The 19,698-nt window shown below is 40.1% G+C and overlaps 1 protein-coding gene and 1 long non-coding RNA gene across 4 annotated transcripts in view; one reads left to right on the forward strand and one right to left on the reverse strand.

Moving 5' to 3' along the window:
* Positions 1-133: 133 nt before the first annotated feature.
* LOC118424452 (PHD finger protein 24-like) overlaps positions 134-19,698 on the reverse strand; it is a 21,261-nt gene continuing 1,696 nt past the window's right edge. The window contains exons 2-9 of one of the 3 annotated variants that reach the window (XR_004832200.1): positions 7,846-7,923; positions 5,521-5,628; positions 4,734-4,812; positions 3,717-3,913; positions 3,473-3,597; positions 1,598-1,684; positions 517-706; positions 134-381 (exon numbers count right to left, since the gene is read on the reverse strand). Coding sequence is in view for 1 of the 3 variants with exons in the window: in XM_035833022.1 (XP_035688915.1) it covers positions 457-480; positions 616-706; positions 1,598-1,684; positions 3,434-3,597; positions 3,717-3,913; positions 4,734-4,812; positions 5,521-5,628; positions 7,846-7,923 (828 nt within the window). In the remaining 2 variants the exon portion in view is untranslated. Of the gene's footprint in view, positions 481-516; positions 707-1,597; positions 1,685-3,433; positions 3,598-3,716; positions 3,914-4,733; positions 4,813-5,520; positions 5,629-7,845; positions 7,924-19,698 lie in introns of all 3 variants that reach the window. The other 2 variants (XR_004832199.1, XM_035833022.1) reach the window with 2 other exon arrangements.
* On the forward strand, positions 556-2,227 carry LOC118424453. The gene is made up of 2 exons (XR_004832201.1): positions 556-725; positions 1,605-2,227. It is a non-coding gene; the product is annotated as an uncharacterized LOC118424453 (long non-coding RNA).

Below are 19,698 nucleotides of genomic sequence, written 5' to 3' on the forward strand. Positions count from 1 at the left end.
TTATAGACTGTGAGATGTACAGGGAAACTAGCATTACGACTTTCTCATGCGGTGACCATGATAGATCGAAGACGAGATCAATGACGCAAGCTTATTTCTAAAATCAGCTCCCATATAGTTTTCCCAAAAAACACACAAATTTTCACAATATAAGATCAAATGATAAATTTTAGAACTAGTGTTATGCACCGAAAGATGTAGCAATTTAGAATAGCATTGACTGATCATGATCCCATAGTGCCTGAAGAGATCCAAAATACAAATATGATAAATGCATACTGTATTTGACAGACATGCAGCCATTGGTTGATTTCCTAATTGCCATGCTGTCATTGGTTGAACTGCTAATTATGATGGACAGTCTTTTGTTTTCCACATTGCCTCGGTTTGGATCTATTATCATGGCCGCCCCGTGAGAAAGGTGTATACAAGGGAGTGGGCATGTTCAGTGCACGTTCATCTTTTGTTGGCCTCCCATGCCTGTTTGACGGGCGAGTCTTTTGTTTTCCACATTGCCTCGGTTTGGATCTATTATCATGGCCGCCCCGTGAGAAAGGTGTATACAAGGGAGTGGGCATGTTCAGTGCACGTTCATCTTTTGTTGGCCTCCCATGCCTGTTTGACGGGCGGGAAGTTGGGCAGGTTGGGCCGGGCTGCCAGGATGTACAGGGCCTGGTCACGGAGGAAATCCATCCACGTCACGGTCCTGGGGAGGTACAGAAAAGGTATGAAACAGTCATACGCCATAAACTAGCTATTTACTCAAGCTACTGGATATGGTTTTGGAAACGGTCAGACGTTTCAACTGCTATCCAGCAATTTTCATCAGTGACGCTGAAGAGATCTTGTTGGAGATTGTTATATATCTTAGCTAAGCTGTGAATTGATATGTAAAAGTGATCTAGTTGAATAACAGGTTTTTCCTAACTATGAATCAATATGCAAAATTGACTGTTTCCAAAACCATATCCAGTTGCTTGAGTAACTACTTTTTGACGTATCTTATTACCTGGATGTCTAACCTACATCTACGCAGTCACACTGTAGTCTCTAACAGCAAGGGTTTGCGAACAGCCGTGTACATGTATTAGTGTGCTAAAAGCCTATTCCCTAAGCAGACGTAGGGAGGGTAGTAGTACTGGCTGCGATTTTTAACGTCAACTTCCCTCCACACCCATTCATCATACCTAATCAAAGTGTAGTTCTCACATTGCATTGAACACGAACATCACTAGGTGGCGCTTATGATCAATAGTAACTAGTGTCTAGCGGTTGAATAAACAACATTGTGGAGAATGGTTAATGAAGATAATCCGATCATTAATGCTAGTTCACCTTTATCCGCTGGGTAACCTTTATCCGTTGTATATACATTTGGAGTATTCTGGGTTGTTTAGTCTACAGACGGCTGTTTCAGACTGCAGTGCTATGATGCAATTTGAAACCAACGTCCGTCAACTAGATATTCCTAAATACATCATTTTTAAAAACAACGGATATACGTTACAATGTGGACAAAGGTGAACTACCGTTATATGATAAATTGCATGAATACAGATTCGTGTCGGGAAAGTCTCCGACTCATGTAAAATCTTACCCTGTAGATTTTGTGTCTGCGGCCATCAACATCCGGGCATTTGTGTCGACATGGAGATCCAGAGAAGCGGTCTTCTTTTGTTCAGGCCTGAGTGAAGAAATATGACAAGACGTGAACTTAACGTTCAAAATGTCATCAAAGATAGATGGTAATAAATGATGCTCCCAATCATCTTTTACGACAAATACCTAATGGTGTTGTCACAACGGCGGTTACAATAATCAAATTCTGAAGATTGATAGATTAATTAATAAAAGACAGACTTTTGAACCTCATTGGTTAGATACATGATGACGAAACCAGGATCCGCTTCCTATTATGTAAGATTTAGTCCCAAAATGGAAAATATTTTCAAGAACAAAACCATCATATGAATGGCATGTACAACCTTTGTTCAACATATGTGCATCACCATTTCGTATTTCTGATGTTTAGCTGGTTATTTCGCAAGATTGGTTTATTCAGTAGTACATAAAATATACAATGCCTCACAGTCTACCATTGTTGTATGTATTGCGCTTGTGTTTACAAAAATAGTATAGTTGCATTATCAAAATTCTGTGGAAAACAACAAGATGTTCGCGTTACATAATTGGTTAAAACTTACAGACGTACAGAATAAAATTTTGAGATCAAATATTGAGATCAGTTTGTGAAATGTGCAAAAAAAACATGCATGAGGAATGAATGCCTTGTTGGCTGAGATACCATGTTTGGTCCCTTGAATTCTTCTTAAAACCTTAAAGGTGTCAATTTTGAAAATGTAAAAAATCTCAATATTTTTGCAGTGTAAGAGGATGTCATCCATAAACTTAACTTGATGTAGCCTTACCCTACATACACAATTCGTGACTTGAAAGAAAAAGATAAACGCATCAGGGGCTATCAGGCAACGCGCCGAACGGAGAGTGTTGATTTGATTGACGTGACCTTTCAACGGTAAAACTTTTTCGTGGAACGGCTGACCGAATCAGCTGTTAATTATTCAGTCCAACCTTATCACCTGAGTGAGGCGTATATGTCACTAGTATCGTAGAAATAACATGCTTTGATAATCTGTCAGGATTCACTAGCAATTAAATGTACCTGTCAAAGCAATAATCAAATCAGAGCGGCATTATGACGCATATGAAGGTCCATCCGGTGGTGTGACATTTTAGTTTTCAGTTATAATTATTCAGACACCATCTTTGACAAACACGTGCCTTAGCTATCCTCGAAAGATTACATACTTTGACTTAGAAAATAATTTAAAAATTGAAATGTACGTTTACACAGAGAGTTTAAACATTTGATGGGCGGTTATAGCGTTAAAAGCATTACATAAAATTCAGTTATGTTTCGTAGGGTACAATGAATGACCTTCTAAGCTTTGATTACGATTGTCTAGAATTGCTTCAAATGAAATCCACGGAAAGAGACCAAAAACTACCCTGTCACAAATATAACAAAGAGGTTAGATGTGTGCTGATCTCAGTCAATAACAGACGTACAATAATAAGTATTCCGAACGTCCAACAGAATCAAGACCGCAACACGAGAGGGGTGGGGGGTGGGGGTAAAGATTTAGTCACATTTGGGACCGCATCCGTGGCACAACGTCCTCAGCGGCAAGACGTAGTACAGTCAGTTCAGGCCCTGGTAAAGATTGCTCATGAGTTATTTTTTTCTCGTCAGCCGGGTAAATGTTTTAGAGATTTTACGATTGAGCCTTTTATTCAGATAATTAACACAGCAAAATGCAGCAAATCACAGCACGGTGAGCATAGCATAGAACAGCAAAGCAAAGCACAACACAGCATAACACAGCACACAGGAGTGTAACATGTTAGTTACCCATCACCACCAGTCTCCTTCTTTACAAAGCGTGCAAACCATCTACTGTAGGTCTCTCTGGCCTCGAACTCTGTGATTCTCCCGTCGTTGTTGTCATCGAAGGCTCGAAAGGTTTGTCTTGCCATATCAATCTCCTTCGCAGACAGAAGGCGCACCAAGGTGTTCTGTAACAGAAGACGGCAAACGATTGAGGATATGTAGAATGAGGTCTTACAAATTATGTGTGTAAGAATAAGATTTTACAAATCATCCTTATAAAAAGATGAATCATTGTGACGCGTACCTTACTTCTTCTGCCAAGTTTGCGGACAGCCTCAAAGTTGAGGAACTCCCACCAATCCAAGGTGCCCGTTTGGTTGACATCCATGACCTTGAACTTTGCCCTCTCTCGGTCAAGTTCCTCCTCAGTTAAGCGGATGTCCAACTCTTCCATCGTCTTTTGTCTGTAGTTCAGATATTCATCTAGAGATAGTGAGGAGTCTGAAAAGTGGCGGAACAACAAAGGTTAAAGTATTTGAACGAAACTCATCTGTGTTGACAGAATACAATGTTGTACATAATCAAGTTGAAGTTTGTTACACTTTGTTACAACACAAACTAAACAATGACCACGAAGTTACGGTCAATTTCGCAGACCTTCATCAGATGTCTGATTCACTGCACTGACTTTCGGGAAGCGTGATGACGTCACAAGTGAATCAAAGGTGACTGGAAGACGGAATATACATATGTGTACCATCGTAACGGTTCAGATAGGGTAGACGTCCCCTGATGTAATCTGCTTTCTTCACACCTCTCATCTCTGTTGACGTCATCACGCTTTTGGCCATGGATTCCGGAAAGTGATCGGCAGAATCGACTGACAATTCATGGTGAGTGTTTCCTTTGTGTTGGAACAAAGCTCAAATTGTACCGGTCGTTGAAGTTCCAGGAAAGTTCTTACTGGCGCTAACTTAACATAGTGTATGGGTCAAGCGTTGTTCCTATAACAGCTAGTATTGAGCGCAACGAAATTTTGTCAGAATTCAAATGGCCAGCCTCCGGGATAACGTGACCTTCAAGTGACATTAGTCTTCAATCGGTCACAAGTCCCGGGAAGTTGATAACGTCCGTCGTCTCTCATTTTTTTTTCCGTATCAACCCCATGCAGACCATACAACGTAAAATGCACAACAGTACTCGGTGACACAAAGATAAGAGATTCTTTGGTGTACAAACTATTCGAAATATCTTGATAAATACCATTACTAAGTGCAGCCTATTCTGGTACTGAATACATAACAAACAAAACGTCAGGCACCTTTGTTGATGTCGCATCTCTCGAAGGCATCTATCAAGTCTTGCATTTCCTCCTCTGTTAGAAGGGGACCGAGAGTTTCCTAAAGACAAACAAAAACACGTCACATTTCTCCAAACAATCTCTCCAAACTTACGTATATTCTTCACTTAACCTCTCATTGTTAATTTTGATAACTGTTGAAGTCGTTGTATGATTTGTTTTCTTGTGAGAACGGCCCCTTTCTCTCCATTCGTGTGGGTAATCTGTATTCCGTATCATGACAAATGGTTTGTCGATGATTTTTTTTTGTTCATGAACACATAACAAAACATAGCAAGGATATTCTGGCACTGCACTCAAGTTGTAAAAATTAATTTAACAGCGCTACAAAAATACATTTAATAGATAAACACCGTTAATTACGATACCCGGAGTGCGCCAAAGACATGAAATAATACCAATGCTAATCTGATTCAAACTAAATCATATAGAAAGATGACGACTACCTGACTGACGAGAGAAATGTCACCGTCAGCCAGATCAAGAATTGGAGCCAACCATTCTTTCTTTTGTAACGGAATTCATCAAATATACATCTTAAACTGCATTGTTCACCTAACCAGAAAGATGTGCCCGTTTTCATGTGTCTTACATTCCCAAGAACAAAGAATACAGTCCATAAAGGAATTACAGAATAACGCCTTACATATCAACCATTCAAGTGTGTGGACTTTTGATTTTATTCCGATATTCCTTGGTTAATATACAATGAACATGTCTGCACATGTGCTGCTTATATACAACTCACACATTCATGGCAGCTCCACCCAATGTTGGTCTTGGCTCGCAACAGCAGGTTGAGGGCTTCTCTACCCTGGCACTGCCCGATCTTCTGTAAGCAGATCTCATGGTACACCTGTGTGGAAGACAGATTGAAATACTGACCAGTTCAGCTTGCCGATGCTAGGTGGCGCTGCAGTGATACAATGGTGGTCCCACACGTGACAAAGCTTGTATCCCCCCTCCATCACGGTTCATGACTGGAATAGATCCTGTGACCCATACAGCCTCTGTAGTCCAATGTATGCGTATGTTGTTCTTTCTGCTATGACTTTGGTTTCAAAGACTGTGTTATTTGCATAAATGGCGCCATAGAAGAGGTTGATTCCTTCATAACGCCTAGTCTTGCAGTCGAAAAAAATGAGTAAGTCTATTTTTTTTGCATTCTCTTTGTTTTGTTAGGTTTCTGAACGCAGTGTTGCCGTTGGGTGCTCGTGTTATAATTTGGCAACGATTATGAAGGACCTATTTCATTTATCTATTGATGAGTTGAAATTACAATAAAGCAATATTGTACTTGTACGGCAGCTACTCAGGTTTTGCTGCTTACATTAAAGCTAAAGTTGCCCGTGCATCCGTGTGCAAATGCTAAGGGATGGCCCCATCTCCATTTCTGTAGCCCTTGGGCCACACATTTGTACTAAAACATTTGTGCAAGTCATTACAGCAGGGGGCTGGTCCGAGGGTAGTGATGTGTGTTTAACTCCCATACTCTTCCCCAAATGCTGAGTGCTACGCAGAGAAAGCGGCATGTACCATTTTTAAAGTCTTTGGCCGGGGACCGGGAATCGAGCTACTTACATCGGGCGACGCTAAACAAGAAACTGAATACACGCACATATTTGATACTAACATTTAGAATAGGGAAAATTACACAGAAAGACATTGGAGTGTCATTGATCAAAAACGCCAGTGAGAATATATAGAATGAATGAATGAAAGACAACAAACAGCAAAGTTTCATAAAGTGTCAATATTTCATGAAGGTATGTGACCTTCAAATTCCTTTCCTAATGCATGGAGTACTGATAAATGACCTTGAATTTAAAACATTGTCATGTGTGTTGTGAATGTCGTCCATTACAACGGTGCGTCATACGCTGCAAATTTGATTTTTCAGATTGGAAAAACCCCGTGAATCATTAATAATAAATTTTCCCCATCAATACTCGTATTTACATTATGTATTGTCATAATGATAGCATTCTCCACAAACATTGCCATTAGATGTATTACAATTGAATCAAGCGGCAGTTCAAGGGCAAACCGTCGCCCTTTGAAGTGATTCGCCACCAAGGTATATTGTTTGGTTTCGGTTGAAAATACATTGACAGAAGGCCCTCAACGGACACGTACACACTACTGTAGTTCAAAAACCCAGACTCTGCAACAAACACGGGACCACTCATTGTGTACACCATAGAGCATTAGAGCTGTGTATATAATTGCTCCCATTGGTTCTCTCTGATGACGTGCAATTGGGTGGTATGGGAATCATCCGGGTAGCACATTGGCGTCTCTCAATTGCTCTGGTAGGAATAATAGGCCATAAAGGCAGAAAATTCAGACATAGATTGTTCAACAGGACGTGATAAAGGTTAAATATTTCATCTGACTCCCTGAACAAATGCTGCATTCTGGCCTGTTGCTTTGGAGCTAGGCGCTGAGATTTGGTATTATCTTTCATTCATCGGTCCCAACATTTACAAAATACGTTTATCTTTATTGAATACTAGTATCTTCATTGCACATTTTTGCCACATCGGGCTAAGTGCAGGTCACAACAAGACACGTTGAAGGTACACATTTGACAGATGCAAAATAAAACTATCGTTGGATAAATTCAACTTCTCATCGCTTTTCAGTTATGGTGGACGTAAAAGAACAGGTCCATGTTTTATGATCGATGGTTTGTCTAATTTCATTAGGAAAATGAATTTTCCTACAGGAGTTCAGTGTGTAAAAAGGGGAATTTGTACAAGCCTATATGGTTCACGTCCCTCTTCTCTATATAGACTACATTCTATTACAAAATGATAGCATGAGATCTTGAGATGTAAGATGTTTTTCGTTTATTTCGTGGCATTTTTTACATGCAAGTTTACATACCGTAGCATGCACTGTATAATACTAGTAGAGTATCTAGGGGCTTTCATAAAGTTCCATGTATTCAGTAAACGATGTTATTTTACACATTGCACTGATTCGGGTTTTTTTTTTTAATCAGACAATTTTACCTGACGAATCGTGATAAAGCGAATAAAGGACTACTTTTTAGCTCGAAATGGCCTACCTTGGAGCAGACTCTGCATGGATAGATCTCGTTCCCAGTGTAGACTCCGCACACCGAGCACAAGTCGTCCGACTCTACCTGAAAACACACAGACCTGACCGTTAGAATTCAAACGGTCCATAGTCCAACCGGTACCATCATGAAAAGCAAACAGTTCACATTCATACTAAGGCCACAGTGACTATATGAACATCCGCGTGCGCAACAATTTTGGGAACGGGTTTTCTGCGCGTTAAAAATCTGCGCTCGCGTTAAAAATCTGCGCGTTAAAAAATTAAGTTGTGCATTGATAAATTTTTTGTCAGAAAAATGTGACCCCATTATATGATTTTCCCTCTGCTACCTGAATTTTTGGTTTGAAAAGCCCCTATTTTTTTTTTTGGTCCCTTGGGAATAGGTTAATTTGCATATCCAGAAGATTTCAAAATCACTTGAATTTGACACAAATACATGGAAAAATTACTAATATGAGGCTTTGTGTTGTAAAATATATCTGCTTGAGGCTTTTCTCCATTCTACAAGCTTCATTTCATCTTTTCTCAAGCAGATTGTTTCACATGCAAATGTCAACCTTTGTTGCGCGTTAAAACTTAACATTTAAAAATCACTTTAAAACTCCTGGAATATTTACAGAAAGGGATATTGTACTCTAGAATGCAACAATATGATACTTAATTTCATTTTGTGTTATCATCTTCAAGCTTTTAAGTTAAAAACGGCAAAAAAGTTTTCAAATCCCGAGGGAATCAGCTAATTTGCATATTTTAACGCGCAGGTTTTTAACGCGCAAGTTTTAACGCGCAAATTTTAACGCGCACAAAACCCCAACCCAACAATTTTGACCTGTTTAAGAAAAATCACTTTTCAACAATACTGCAAATCGTAACAATAAGCAAGTATATGATATAAATTACAAATCAATTCTAGGAAAATGGCATTAATGAGACAGTGTAGTCTCCCAAAATCAAATAGATGCGAAATAATATAGATAAAGAATTATTGTTTGGTATGCCATGTTCTGTGTGGTCTGTCATTTGATCAACCTTCCTGACCACTTACATTTCATTAGTCTCTACCAGACGCATGACAGAATAGTAATAGGGGACTTTTTTTAGCCAAGTAGGGAATAAAAGCCCAGTAGGAGGTAATTGGTATAGGAGTGAACTGGGTAGACTGCAAAATACTGGCTGAAATCTCATTGCAACTTATTTGTCCCTATTTAACCAATCCTTCTCTTTTTCATGCAGCTAACACGTCTGCATGGAGACTAGATTTCATAAGGAAATCAACGTTTCCCCAACTGTTTTTGCACGCTCGCATCAGCATTGGGGTTCCCAAAGAATGTTACCCAAAGAATCAAATCACCATGACGTTGAGGGTACGGTCGTAGAACTGTTAAGTAAAACGATAAATTTCTTGACTTTTTGCGTGTACAAGCGTTTCAATTTCAACGACGAACATCGTTGAAAGACATGTCTTATTTAAACACCGAGTGTCATATTTCTTGCCACGAATGTTTTGGAATTTTGCTTTCCATTCTTTTACACACTCCGAATATCAAATGTATTCTTCCTGTGGTTTCGATGCTTTTCACTGGCATCATCTTGAAATGAATAACACCATACATGAGCCTGTTTTGATTGTTATCTTACGTGAAACTTGTACTCCGTAGCCATTGCTAATTCAGGATAATAGGGTACAAAAAATTCATGCTAAGTTGTGGGGTGATTTGATAGTCACAAAACCCAGTATAGTTTGTGTGCTACTCAAGACACCAGATTTCCATCCACAGTTTCCTAATAGTAACCATGTTTAATGTTTTATTTGCAAAGTCATGCCCGAAGCCGAAACATTGCATGTACAATCTTAAAGATTAAGACTAGAAAATATCGTGATACATATAACACTAGGGTCTAATCAACTATATGATGCAATGTATTCTACTGTAAGGTTTGACTTCTTTGAAGGCAGTGGTTAACGAACTGTCCCCCGTTTTGTATAGTAATTCTGTCAATGTTCACAACACTACCCTGAAAGAAGGAAATTATTCCTAGAAATCTTCAAATTTTTTCCAAGTTTTTCACACCTCAACGACCAACAACAAAAAATCTTCTTGCTTAAGTCGTCCAACTCGTTTATATACGAAAATGTTGGACAATACATCTCCCATTGCATAAGGAAAGAAGTCAAACCCCTCAGATAGTTTAGATAGACACAGATTTAAAATAGATGTCATGTTCATGTTCTGTATATCACTGTCTTGCTTTGCAATTAGCCCACGGGCATGATCTTGCAATAAAGTTATCATCAATAATTAGGTTTTGTGTTTTTGGTGAAAATATTTCAATATTTTCTTCTAAAATATCAAATGCGTGTTAGAAAACCACCCATCATGGCCCCTCCAACTCATGGCCTAGCCATTCAGTCTGTTCCTTACCCCGCAGGAGTTGGCTTTTTATCAACTCGGACAACAAGGTAAGTGCAACGTTTGGCCGGGAGAATTACATCTGAAGGGTGCGGTGAAATGATGGCCGGCCTAGCTCATCTTGTGTAGCTGAGCACGGCTTTCCCGTGCATTGTAAGAGCTTTCGGAGGCATTAGGTGTTGATACCGGGTAGTGTGGATGCGAGGAGGATATCTGCTGCCAAAGTGTAATTACGTTCTTACTGTGAAGTAGATCAAGCCTAGCAAGTTGTGTTTTCGGTTAGGCCATGTGGATTTGATTATATGGATGATGTTCATGCGTGCATAAATTTTTTGCCGTTTACAAAAATTAAAAAAAAAAATGTTTTCAACCATACTGTAAACCGTACAAAGCAACTGCAAAATGAGCAAAGATATGCCGAAGAATGCAAATAAAATATCGAAAACGTCCTACGAATGTCATAGAATGGCAAGGTCAATTCCAATGTCAAAGAGGAAGCTGTGTGTGAAAGGACAAAAATGAAGGATCAAATGTTTGGTACACCATACTCTGTGTTTTCGTCATGTTTTAAGCCTTCCTAGCCACTTAGATTTCATAATGAAGGTTGTTTTTGTTTTCTGACAAACCTTTTTTTATTCGCACGCTCGCATCAGTTTTGGGGATCCCAGAAGATGTCATCTATATAATCAAATCAACATGGCCTAAGCCTGAAAGAAATAGAGTTGGTATGTAGGGATTCTATTATATTTAAAAATATTTTTCTATCTCGGCCGAAGTAAAACCCGACAAGTAAGTGCTGATTATCCAAATAGCAATTACTCACAGGAACTGGATATGATTTTGGAAACGGTCCATCCTCCTAACGCCCGGTCCCCAACGACATTACCTTTTGGGGCCCTGCTATCCCATGCCCTATCAGTGGCTATTATGATTGTCGCCACAAACAAGCTGTCGACCAATCAGAGAATAGGCCTTTCTTGGGCTTGTTGTTGTCGCAAGCTGTCTCGCAAAGGCCGCTGGGAAGCTATCAGCCAATCATGTTACGTATTACCATGGCTTTGTTTGCTCACCATGCCGACGCCCGATCTCCAACGGCTGACTGCCCATATAAGGGCAAGCTCATTAATATTCATAAGCAAGGCACCCCTAATAACCGAATACTGAGTTGTCAGGGGTGATATCATAGGCTTTGCCTTGATTGTCAACCCTGAGTGTGAGGGTGGAAACGGTCAGACGTTTTACCTTTCGTCAAGGACGCAGTTGCTTGACTAAATACTTTTTGTCGTATCTTATCACCTGGATGTCTAACCCTCATTGACGTAAACACAGATTAGCATTGTAAAACTGAAATGTAAAACTGACTTGCATCAGACACTTGTATTTTCAACATCGCACTTATAAAGATATACATTCTACAAGCACAAGTGTAGCAATAAACTAAACAAAGAAGTACAATATTTACCAGACAATCTTACATCAACTATAATATGAAACTGTTAAAAGGGGTACGTGTGATACGAGGAGCTTGTTTTGAATTTCGTGACCTATGGGTTTCAGTGCAGATTGGAAATTTTATGCCCTTGTTAGTGACCGACCAAAAAAGCTAGGGTCGGCAGGTTTTTGCTCCACGTTGATTTGACTATATGGATGACATCCGTGTAGGCATGAATTTTCGGCTGTTTTCAAGGGCAACATAAAGTTTTCAACTATTCAGCAAATCATAAAAGCAGCTGCAAAATGGGCAAATATCAGCCGTAGATTACAAAAAAATATCGCAAAACGTCATAAAATATCAAAGTAAACTCCAATATAAAAGAATCAGATGTGAAAGAACCAAAATGAAGCCTCTTGTTCGATATATACTATAGTCTGTGTGTTGCGTCATTTCTTCAACCTTTGTGACCACTTATATATTTATTATTACCTTTGCCAGAATGGCTAAGGTTATGTTTTAGGCTTGTGAGTCTGTGTGTGTGTGTCTGTGTGTGTGTGTGTGTTAACAGCATAACTCGAGAAGCCTTTGATGTATCCCGATTATATTTGGTAGGTGGGTAGGGGTCGGGAAAACGAAGGTCAACTTCGATAATGGGCCCCCTAGCGGCTTGCGAAGGTACTGCAGCAGAACCTCAATTTTTGATATCTCCTGTTCTGGACATGCTGTGATCATGATTTTCGAGTGGTAGATAGCCCTCGAGGCAGAGAGTAAGTGCTGGGAGTTTGGGCCCCCTAGCAGCTTTTTTGGAACTGCAGGCGCCGGTTTCCTTTCAAACTTTGGACGAGAATAACTCTACAACGTGTTGACGAATCGTCATGATTTTTGGTATGTACATAGAATGAGTGATGACTTACATAATGGTATACTAATTATGCAAATCAACAGCTAATTTGCATAATTAATTAGGAAAATTTATAAAACCACTACATTCCATGATAGGACTTTAAAACTTGTCACATATGTAGCTGAGAAAGAGAGAAATGTCAATACATATTTACCATGCAAATGATGATCTCATTTGCATAATTAATGAGAAAATATGACCGTGTTGACGGATCGTCATAATTTTTGGCATGTAGATAGCCTAAGTGAAGACTTATATAATGCGATACTTATTATGCAAATTAACAGCTAATTTGCATAATTGATTAGGAAATGTTCATAAGTCCACTGTATTCCATTATAGTACTTTCATCAATGAAAGTTGTCACATATGTAACTGAGAAAGAGGGAAGAGAGTAAGAGGTGTATTTAAAGACTTAGCATGATTTTTGGTATGCTAATAGCTTAAGTAATGCTTGCTACAATTTGATATCAATTGATTGTAACTTGGGATCTAATTTGCATAATCAATGCCAAAATTTTATAAACCAACTCCAAGCATATAATTGTAAAGAAAATGAAATGAGTAACGCATTTGACTACAGACATCATTCTGCATAACAAACCTGGTTTATTTGGCAAAGGTATGTGTTCGTGGAACTCTAGTTTCATAATGACTTTTCTTTTTAGACAAACTTCTTTTTCTGGTTCCCAGAGGATGTCATCAATATAATCAAATCAGTATGGCCTAAGAAAAGAGCAGAGCAGGGTTTATCTCTCACGTGAAAAATACAGCAGCAAACGTTATAACATATAGATCTGGTAGGGAATATAAAACTGTAAATCTGACATCTGAATGATAGAATCAAGGCTTAATAGAATCACATCTTATTCAAGACCACCGTCTGCATTTCAAACCCTGTTTACAGATTTTTAAAAGGCTTTTGACAGTTGATGAAATAATGTGTAGCAAATATTGCACTTCTTTGTTCAGTGTTGCCCAATTACAATAAGGTGGTGAAAAGTTGCTAATTGTTAGTCAATAGATTCATAATCAGTGAATCAAATTGACCGAAATCTAAAACAAAAAGGGAATTCTTACCCACCGACCGTATTTTTTTCAGGACAGTAATAGAAAACACAACATTTCTTTTCCTAGGCCCTCATTGTATAGCGACATACATATTATGCTTCGTCTGCTGTTAATTGCTTTATGACAGGCAAACTATAACGCTATAAAAAGAAGCCCTCCAAATCACCCCAACAACCTTGCCATCCCTGCATGGGTTATGATATCAATCATAACTGCCTACGTGATATTAATCATAAGTGCCTACATATTAACACATGATTAATCCGCTGCTATTGGTGAAAACCATAGGGTGTGACGGCATGATTCTATGCGACAAGAGACCGTGTTAACGTGATGGGATATTACACCTACACACTATGAAGGTGGTATCTCACTGCACGTGTGGCACCGGTGCGGCACTGCGGAGTTCGTAGATGACTCAACGAATTTCAGAAATAAAGAAGGAATGTTCTTACGTTTTGTGTATTTTGTTGTCTTCTAAGTCATACTTATAACTACTACGCAATAAATTTATTATAAAAACTATCGGCGGAAATAACACAACAGTGCCTCAGTGAACGAACCCCGCAGTGCCGCACCGGTGCCCCAAGTGCACTGAGATACCATCTTTTACGTGATGGGATATTACACCTACACACCGTACAGGGTTGTGGCTGACGTAAGTCGCATCTTGATAAAAAGGAAAGGTTCGTCACCCAATGAGTGACATCGTGTTGGCTTAAAGGGTTAGGGCATTTGGCCCAGAACCAAAAGGTCCTGTGTTGGAATCCCCTGACATGCCACCGATGTTGTGCACGAGGGAAAGGACTTACAAGACTTTCTACACTTCACCCAGGTGTAAAAATGAGTATGTTCTTGAAGAGTAGTGATGGGCTCTGTTTGGCATTACTGTGTGGCACAGTATATACCGATAACTCCCACTGCCCCTACAGCCTCTGAGGAGGGACTACCTTTGCCTGCCTTTCAGTTTCCCATGGCTAAGCAATAAACAAATATATCATTCTAGCTGCGAACCCCGCTGGTTCAAACGGGGAATTGGAGAATACACAATCCTACCCTCAACAGGAAAGGGTGACTACGTCTGACCGTTTCCAAAATCATATCCAGCTGCTTGAGTAACTGCTTGTTGGCGTGTATTTATATTCCGCTGCGTTCTCTCTGCGAATTTGCAGAGTGTGAAGAGCTAGATGATGGCGACCTAGCCTACACTACCTTCCCTTGTGACAAAGAAACGCGGGGGTTTAATCTTATGGGTGAAAATAAGACCGTTTATCTTCCTGTAGATAATGCATCTCTCAGCGCTGGCAAATCTAAGCCGTCTAAGCACATCTCATCTTCCACGTTCAAGTGTATTTATTTACAAAATCATACGTGATTCATCGACCTCGTACGTGGTGGCACTCTGTCCTGATTGATCCTGATTGCGGTGAAGCTTAAGAAATACCCCGGCGGTCTCCTGGTCTCCTGGTCCCCTGGTGCAGTCAATACAACATAGGTTAAGCTGAGAAAGGCTATTAAAGATTTCCAAATATCAAGATCAGGTTTACGCAGGCACGCGTCAGAAAGTGCGTCAACTGCATGATGACGCAACTGTGTATGGTGCTACAATTGCCAAACAGTAAGAACCCATGACACGTGTCCGTTACATCACAGGGCAGTAAAGTACAGGTCCACAATAGGCAGGCGTCAATGACGCGTTAATTCCATCATGACGCAATTGTTGCGCCACAGTTGGGCTGGGGAAGGCCAAGGATTCTCAAACAGTTAGAACCCATGGCACGTGTCCGTTACATTACAGGTAGGACTGGGTAAGGGCAAGCAAAACACGACACACGAACAGTACACAGGTCCACAATAGGCAGGCGTCAATGACGCGTTAATTCCATCATGACGCAATTGTTGCGCTACAGTTGGGTTGCAGAAGGCTAAGGATTCCCGAACAGTAAGAACCCATGGCACGTGTCAGTTACGTCCTATGTAGGACTGGGAAGGCCAAGCAAAGCACGACACACGAACAGTACACAGGTCCACAATAGGCACGCGTCAATAACGCGTTAATTCCATTATGACGCAACTGCTGCGCCACAGTTGGGCTGAGGAAGGCCAAGCTAGATTCTCAAACAGTTAGAACCCATGGCACGTGTCCGTTACATTACAGGTAGGACTGGCCAAGCAAAGCAAGACCACATGCACGCGTCAATATGCAATTTGCTAAGTAAAGGTCCACAATATACACGCGGCAATAACGCGTTTATTCTACCATGACGTAATTGTTTTACCACATGTACATGTATGGGACTGTGGAAGGTAATGTTTACCAAACTTAAGGTTCATAAAAACTCTCATCATTAAAACCTACAGCCTACCACCAGACATACGCACAGCCCCAACTCTGGCTTCCTGTAAGAGACTCTTAAAGTAACGGAAATGACCGAAATGAATGGACTCGATCTCGTTATTGTATTTTGTACCATGTATGCAAAATTGTGTACATGGACGTATAAGACTCGTTAGGACTTGTAATGACGTAAACTGTATCTCTGTTATATACGTTGTCTGACCCTTGCCTTTTCCCTTATGACCTCAATGAAAAGCGACCTGCAGGCCGATTTGAGCTTTCATGAATAAACAACGTTCAAACAAACAAGCGAAAAAACAAACAAACAAACATTACGACTTCGTGTAGGGCATTACATATTTGACGTGAATTCGAAATTTTTAGCACGTTTGTTTGCAAACTCTCTGACCTCATTGCAACACGTTAACGTGATTACAGCATAGCAACCTAAGTACAGCTCCCGGCAAGGCTGGTACAAAATACACACCGGTGATGGCGCAAATAGCGCAAATAACAAGGAGGGAGAGAGAGAGTTAAAAGTCTTTGTTTGGGCGTGCCTTTTAAGATGAAAAGCCTGCAAATATTAGAGGGATCGGTTTGAAAAGCAGGAAAATAACATAGAAACCGACAAGAGCTTTAAAGAACAGCTCTAATTGGAAGTTGCGTATCCCAGGGTCTTTCCGCTACTCTTTGAAACACCTGCCGCTTTCAATGTTCTTGTTGGTATTGGATGTTACAGAATCTTTATTGTAAATTCATGCCCGAGGGCTGATTGCAAATATACATGGAAGTACAATGATGATAATGGTACTATATAGTATACAGTACCAAAATGGACATAAAGTGAGATAGGGGTCATCAACTAGCAATACTTCTAATCTAAAACGAATGCTATTGGGTTGGATTTCTTTTCTGTATGCAGTGGAGGATGAAATTCCCGACATTTTGGGAGACGTAAGCATTACCGGAATACTGTACTCCTAACTTTGTCCCGAGGCAAGACAAAGCAGCATCGGAAGAATCAAATTTATCTCCCCATACACGAATTGAGTAAGGACGCACGAAAGGGATGGTTAGTGGGCTTTTAACTAAGACCTTAAATACGAAGCTATTGTGACCGTCTTTAGGACAAACATCTGTCCCTGTTAGCGTAATCACTGCAGCTTTGACGACGTCACGACAGAAAATGTGAGTAAAAGTTGGCAATTATGTGGGAGTATCAATTGCACGTTTTAACAACGGACGGATCTTGTAGTTTTAAACCATTTCAGGAACTGGCGCGTATAGACTAGGCAAATCTGCCCAAGCGTTGAGTTCTAGAGATTTCATGAAAAAAAAATCGTTTTCTTGTACTATGAACCAATCTTCTTGTTAGAATTTTGTGAAGGTGTATTGACGGATTTGCTATGACGATACACAAGTAATCCCCCATCCTATCTGTTAAGTAGATAATCCTTTTGTCACCTGTGTACAGAGACAGTAATCCTCATACTGAAGCCCTCCTTGCCCCGGCTAATCTTTTGAAAAGGTGCAGGATCAAACGATTGACCCAATGGTCCGGTCGACTTTAACCGGTCGGCAAAAATTGGGACACGTTTGACGCAAATGGCAACTTTTGATGCACTTTCAAAATGACAAAATTGCAACATCAAGCGGGTATCTCATTGGCCTGCCGTTGGAGATCCTAAAGTGGATTTGTGGTACCGTTTTCTAACTTTATAATGGGGATATCATGCAAAAAGTATAACTAAAAAACAAAAAATTTAAATCACACAAAGTATGGAAAATGTTAGTTTTATCGATGAAATTTACCACTGAGTGCTAAACGAACCTAACACACTAAGGCTAACGTCACATTTCCAAACCGGGACCCAGTCGGGCTGTTGTGGAAACCAAAAAAAAAAAAACAATAGAAAGGTATGCGTAAAGATATACACAGATAATGCCCATGACCACTTTCTTTACGTCTTGTAATTGTGTACCATACTTTTCGTTCCCGAAAGCTGCCCGATTGGGCCCCGGTTTGGAAATGCGACGTAAGCCTAAGCAAGATAGGTTCAAGCTAGCAAATTCATATATCTTAATCTGGATATTTGTGAATGTGTCGTAGACGTACCACCTTTGGTAAAACTTGTCGTAGACCTTAATCTATGATCGTTTCAGTCATATGCATGGTGTCGCTGAAAATTCTACGTCCAACGAATGTGACCATGGGTGACCATGTGCATTGTGGTGACATTCGACGATGGCAAGCGGAAACGGATGTCATAGATTGAACAGTTTTCAGCCGGTGTCATGACGTCAGTCAATTAATTACGTATTCAAGACAACTTGGTTCCTCGTGACTTCAGAAAAGCACCCTACAGGATACGGAAGAAGGTTGAATTGACTTACATTATCCTACGTCTTCCGGAGCTTCCGTTGAAGTTCCATGGATCGGATATGAGTTTGATTGAATCAATAGTATTTGAGTCATAATTATTAGTCATAATCAACAGAGGCAAAAGCATGGTACTTTTTCAAGCAGCTAATAGGTCTTCGTAATGCTCAATACGTGTGTTGGAATATTTTGCGTACTTATACCTGCAACTCTCCTATAAAAAGAGCAGATACGTCCCCATCCGAAAGAGCAAATGAACTCTCTTACACCGAGTCCGAGCGGGGTTGGAACCTCTGTCCTCTGGATCTGTCTGAGATTTAATCTAAGGCGACACAGAGACACAGTTATATCTTGATTCACAGTCCTACGACGTTTCTTTAATGATTTTTTTTTCAAGTAAAGACTTCAAAGATTCCTTGTCCAGCATGGCCGCAAGGTATTATTTCGTACTTTGAATGCCTTTGATAATTTTGCCTGTAACACAATTATATTTCCCACCCCCTCTGCCCTTTCGTACCGCTAAATATGTTGGACTTTGAATATCTTTGATGATTTTCGCTGCCGTACAATTGTATTTCCGCTTCCTCAGGCCTCCGCCCTTTAGCGTCATCACACATCAAACACGATCGTGAAATCATAGTAATTACGGAGATAAGTGCGGCACTGCGGGGTTCGAAAGATACTCAACGAATTTTAGAGATAAAGAATTTTCTTACGTTTTGTGTACTCTGCTGTATACTACGTCATGCTTTTACGTATTACGCAATATATGAATTATAAAAAAAAAATCGGAGAAAATAACACAACAGTGCCGCAGTGAATGAATCCCGCAGTGCCGCACTGGTGCCCCAAGTGCAGTGAGATACCACCTTTACTCTCAGAACACACACCCTTGCCCTTGGTTAGATCTAGATCGCCCACAATCGTTCTATCTCCCTGTAAGAACTTCGCTGCGACCTATTTGGCTTAGTGTAACTCATGACTTCGTAAGTGGTAACGTTATATCATGCAAAATATAAAAAAAAATGACTGAAAAGACAACAAAAAAACAAGAAGTATTCAAATTCTTTTTTTTTTAAATTCGTGAGGGCTCTGTTAAATCGCTCAGTCGCAGGGATATCGCAGTGAGGTCGCAGCACGCGTGGGACGGGGGTGTAACACGTTTATCTCTAGTTAACAGGCACCGAATTTCCCAGGAGCTATTCTTTAATGGAGTCCGTGTTGACGACAAGTGATACATATCAAGAGCGGTCTGTAAAAGAGTAGCTTCGCTGCTCTGTGTCATTTATGGGTTATTCAC

The sequence above is a fragment of the Branchiostoma floridae genome, chromosome 10 (genome assembly GCF_000003815.2).
Source record: "Branchiostoma floridae strain S238N-H82 chromosome 10, Bfl_VNyyK, whole genome shotgun sequence".
Classification (NCBI taxonomy): Eukaryota; Metazoa; Chordata; class Leptocardii; order Amphioxiformes; family Branchiostomatidae; genus Branchiostoma; species Branchiostoma floridae.